The sequence below is a fragment of the Acanthisitta chloris genome, unplaced genomic scaffold (assembly GCF_000695815.1).
Source record: "Acanthisitta chloris isolate BGI_N310 unplaced genomic scaffold, ASM69581v1 scaffold23056, whole genome shotgun sequence".
Lineage (NCBI taxonomy): Eukaryota > Metazoa > Chordata > Aves > Passeriformes > Acanthisittidae > Acanthisitta > Acanthisitta chloris.
The window spans coordinates 1-3,372 of NW_008677936.1; the positions used below are offsets into that span (position 1 = coordinate 1).

General features: G+C 39.9%; 1 protein-coding gene across 1 annotated transcript; it reads left to right on the plus strand.

Annotated features, from left to right (window-relative positions):
- Positions 1–549: 549 nt before the first annotated feature.
- Positions 550–3,168, plus strand: PHPT1 (phosphohistidine phosphatase 1; the record flags this gene model as incomplete). The annotated part of the gene is made up of 2 exons (XM_009076719.1): positions 550–697; positions 2,992–3,168. Coding segments are annotated over 2 exons (241 nt in total), but the record flags the coding sequence as incomplete, so codon positions are not given.
- Positions 3,169–3,372: the final 204 nt, after the last annotated feature.

The window sequence follows — 3,372 nt, forward strand, 5'->3', positions numbered from 1 at the left end:
GAAGAGCGGGGCAGCATCTCTGTCGAGTGCTGCTGCCATATCTGTCAACAGCCTTCAGCAGAGCGAGATGTGTATCCAATATCTGGAGAAAGTTGGAGAGGGGCTCTTGGTTAAGAGCTGTAGTGATAGGAGTAATTACCTATTATAGAAATAATGGGTATAAATTGAATACAGGGGGTGTTTAGATTAGATATTGAGAAGACGTTTTTCCCTGTGCAGGTGGTGAGACACTGTCCCAGGTTGCCCAGGGAGGCTGTGGTTGCCCCAACCCTGGCAGTGCTCAAAGCCAGGTGGAATAAACCCTTGAGCAACCTGCTCTGGTGGGAGGTGTCCCTGCCCAGGGCAGGGGGATGGCATTAGATGATCTACAAGGTTCATTCCAATCCCTTAACATTCTATGATTCTATTAACCAAGTAAAAAATAACCTTAGCTGCAGCTTTTCTGTGTCTTCCAAAGGAAATCTCCCTCTCTTGCAAGCAATAGAAGGAAAATGAGTGAAAATAGTTAAGAGTACTGGATTACTTGATGCCTAGTGCATATTGTAATAGCTCTCACCATTCTTCTCATGCAGATCATATATTTGAAAAAGTAAACCCGGAGATGGAAAAGCTGGGATATGAGTGCAAGTGCCTTGGAGGAGGGAAAATTGAACATAATAGCAAAGACAAGAAAATCAGGGTGTTTGGGCTCTCTACAGTAAGTACATCTTTTGTATTGCTCCACATCCTTTTGCCTCTGATGTGCTGGGATTTTCAGTTTATAGTATGGTGGCTTTTGGGAGCTTCAGTGTAAATATTTACTGGAAAGCTTGCCTGGCTCGTTCATGAGATAGATTAGAAAAATGAGTTTTCAGGGCAGGAGACCAAAGCAAAAATAATAGATAACGTAATGCTGAGTAACAGCAACACTGAGCTATTATCAAGACTGAACATGGAAGTCAGCAGCTCTTGACTCAGGATCTATCAGTCTTACTGCTAGAGCAGGAATAGCCCATTTATAGCCACAGGGGCTTGATACAATTACTGTGTGATTTTTATTTGCTGGTAAAAATGTTGGTTGGTAGTGACCAGCTAAATTGTGAACGTTGTTCTGTGCATGTGTTGGGTGAGAAGAGTAGACCCAGTTCAGGTGTGGTAAATATTTACTAGGTGAAGATGTAATAATGCATTCTGTGGGAATAAAAGTAGCATTTTTGTTATCCTTTACTGTCCTGTTTCAGTTCAGTTTCTTTATGCAAGACTCAGTAAGTGGTCAGGATTTCCCTAATTAAGGGAACATGCTATAATCTGTTTCTGGTGTTGCTCAGTGGTGAGGCATAGCTGCTTCTGTAGTAATAACTGTGAGTAAAGATTCTGGGCTTCTAACGTAGACAAGAAAATAGTTCTATTAAGTTAATTTTCTATGGGAAGTGATGGTTAGTTCAAATCTGCTTACCTTAGATAAGCAGTGAAGGTTGGGCCTTGAAGTGTTTCTAAATATTAGTGGTGCTTTTGGTCCAAGATGCCTCTTGCCACCTGGAATCACGAGAGAGGGGAAAAAAAAGAAGTACTCTTTAGTATTTGTGTGGGGTGGGAAAGCAATGTATAATGCTTATTCTGACAAATTCTTGTGCCATCATAACTGCATTTTTAGGTGAGACTTCACACCTGTATACACTAAGTCAGCTGCAATTTAGTGTTAGAGGCAGAGGTTAACTCTTGCTCTTGTAATGCAATGTCTGTGCAAAATACCTTGTTTCTCTGCTGTTGGTACCTTGATGCCTAGAGCAGCACCATGTAAAAGCAGTTTTACTACCATGAGTGCTTCTGCCAGGCAGAGACCTTGGAGGTTCAGAAGGCCTCAGCAGCAGGTCAGAAGGTAACAGATTAATTACATTGGTTTAATGCTTCTCTTGACTTGGAGATTTGTTGTCAGACTCTAAAACAGATGTCTTGGTGTTTTATGCAAACCAGAGAAATAGTCATTGACTTGTGCTGCTATTTGCAAAGCTGGATGAGGCCTTTAAAGTGGTTAGCAAGGCAAGAGTGACCTGTGGGTCTGTTGCTTTACAACTGCCATAACAATATTATTTGGTATTTTTGAATAGTTTGCCTTTTATAACACATCAGTTTTAACCTGTACAGTTTAAGTGCTGGTTTATTTAAGCTGTTCCTCTTGGGGCTGAGTCAGCGATGACTAAGATGTTTTGTTTGATAATGCAATCTTGAGCTCTTTTTTTCAGCCTTCTAAGTTAAGTTTCATGTGAAAAAGAAAATAACTTGTAAACCAGAGATTTTTATCAGTACATTGCACTATTGTTCAGTAAAGGTTTTTTGACAGGGGAAAAACCTTGCAGTTCTGAAGAAATCAAGATCAGTCATGTAAGAAATAATGAAAAGGAACCTTCTATCACAACTGCCTTAAATTTCAGTGAGAGAGTAACACTCATCAGTGATTTAAATGAGAGTTAAAAATTACATGGGTCATCTGACCTTGCCTTCCTTGGGAGTTACAGTGGCTTATAAGAGCACAGATACTTAAAATTATGCCGTTATCAACTAAATAAAGATTGCAAATAAATAAAACATGAAGATTTAGTGGCTAGAATAGTACTCAAATGTTCACACATGTGGTGGCTTATTCCCTTTTCCTTCAGCTGAGCCCAATCAGGTGTTTGTATGCTCACATGTTAAAGTGGGTCAGTGCAGTCTCTGGGTGGCTGGGGAAGGGCAGTTAGAACACTTTAAAACAAGCTTTCTGCTGGAGAAATTATGTGAAAAATGCTTCCTCTCTTACCTGAGATTGCTTGACCCCATCTCATTTATTTCCTAGGATTTGGGTTGGGAGGAATTGGAGAGGACAATAGGAAAACAAAACATGATACTGCAGAACTAACTTCTAGAACCTGCATTTGATTTGTATGTGAACAACTCAAAGTATCAACTCATAACTGGGTAACCTGTGTTCACAAGAACTGAACATGTCTAATAAGCATTTGCTCTGTCTTGCAGGGCTATGGCAAAGCAGATCACTCGGTGACTGCAGAGATACTGAAGAAAGAGTATACAGATTATGAAATTACATGGTCAGATGACAAGAAGTAAATTGACTACTTACGAACACAACAAGCAGTTCAAAGCTGGTAACTGTGAGCTGTGCTTTGATAAATAAAATTGAATGTGTCTTCTGTGTATGTAACTACAACTCTGGAGTAACTGGACTCTGCTGTAATTTATCACACGGTTAGTAATTCCCAGGTATATCGTATTTTTCAGATCATTTCTTTGTGCAGAATCTGCAGTTCTTAGCCTTTTTCCTCTCCTTTTGACTTGCCATCTAATTAAACACTCCCACACTGTCTTATCTCCAGCTTGTTTTCATCCAATCCCATC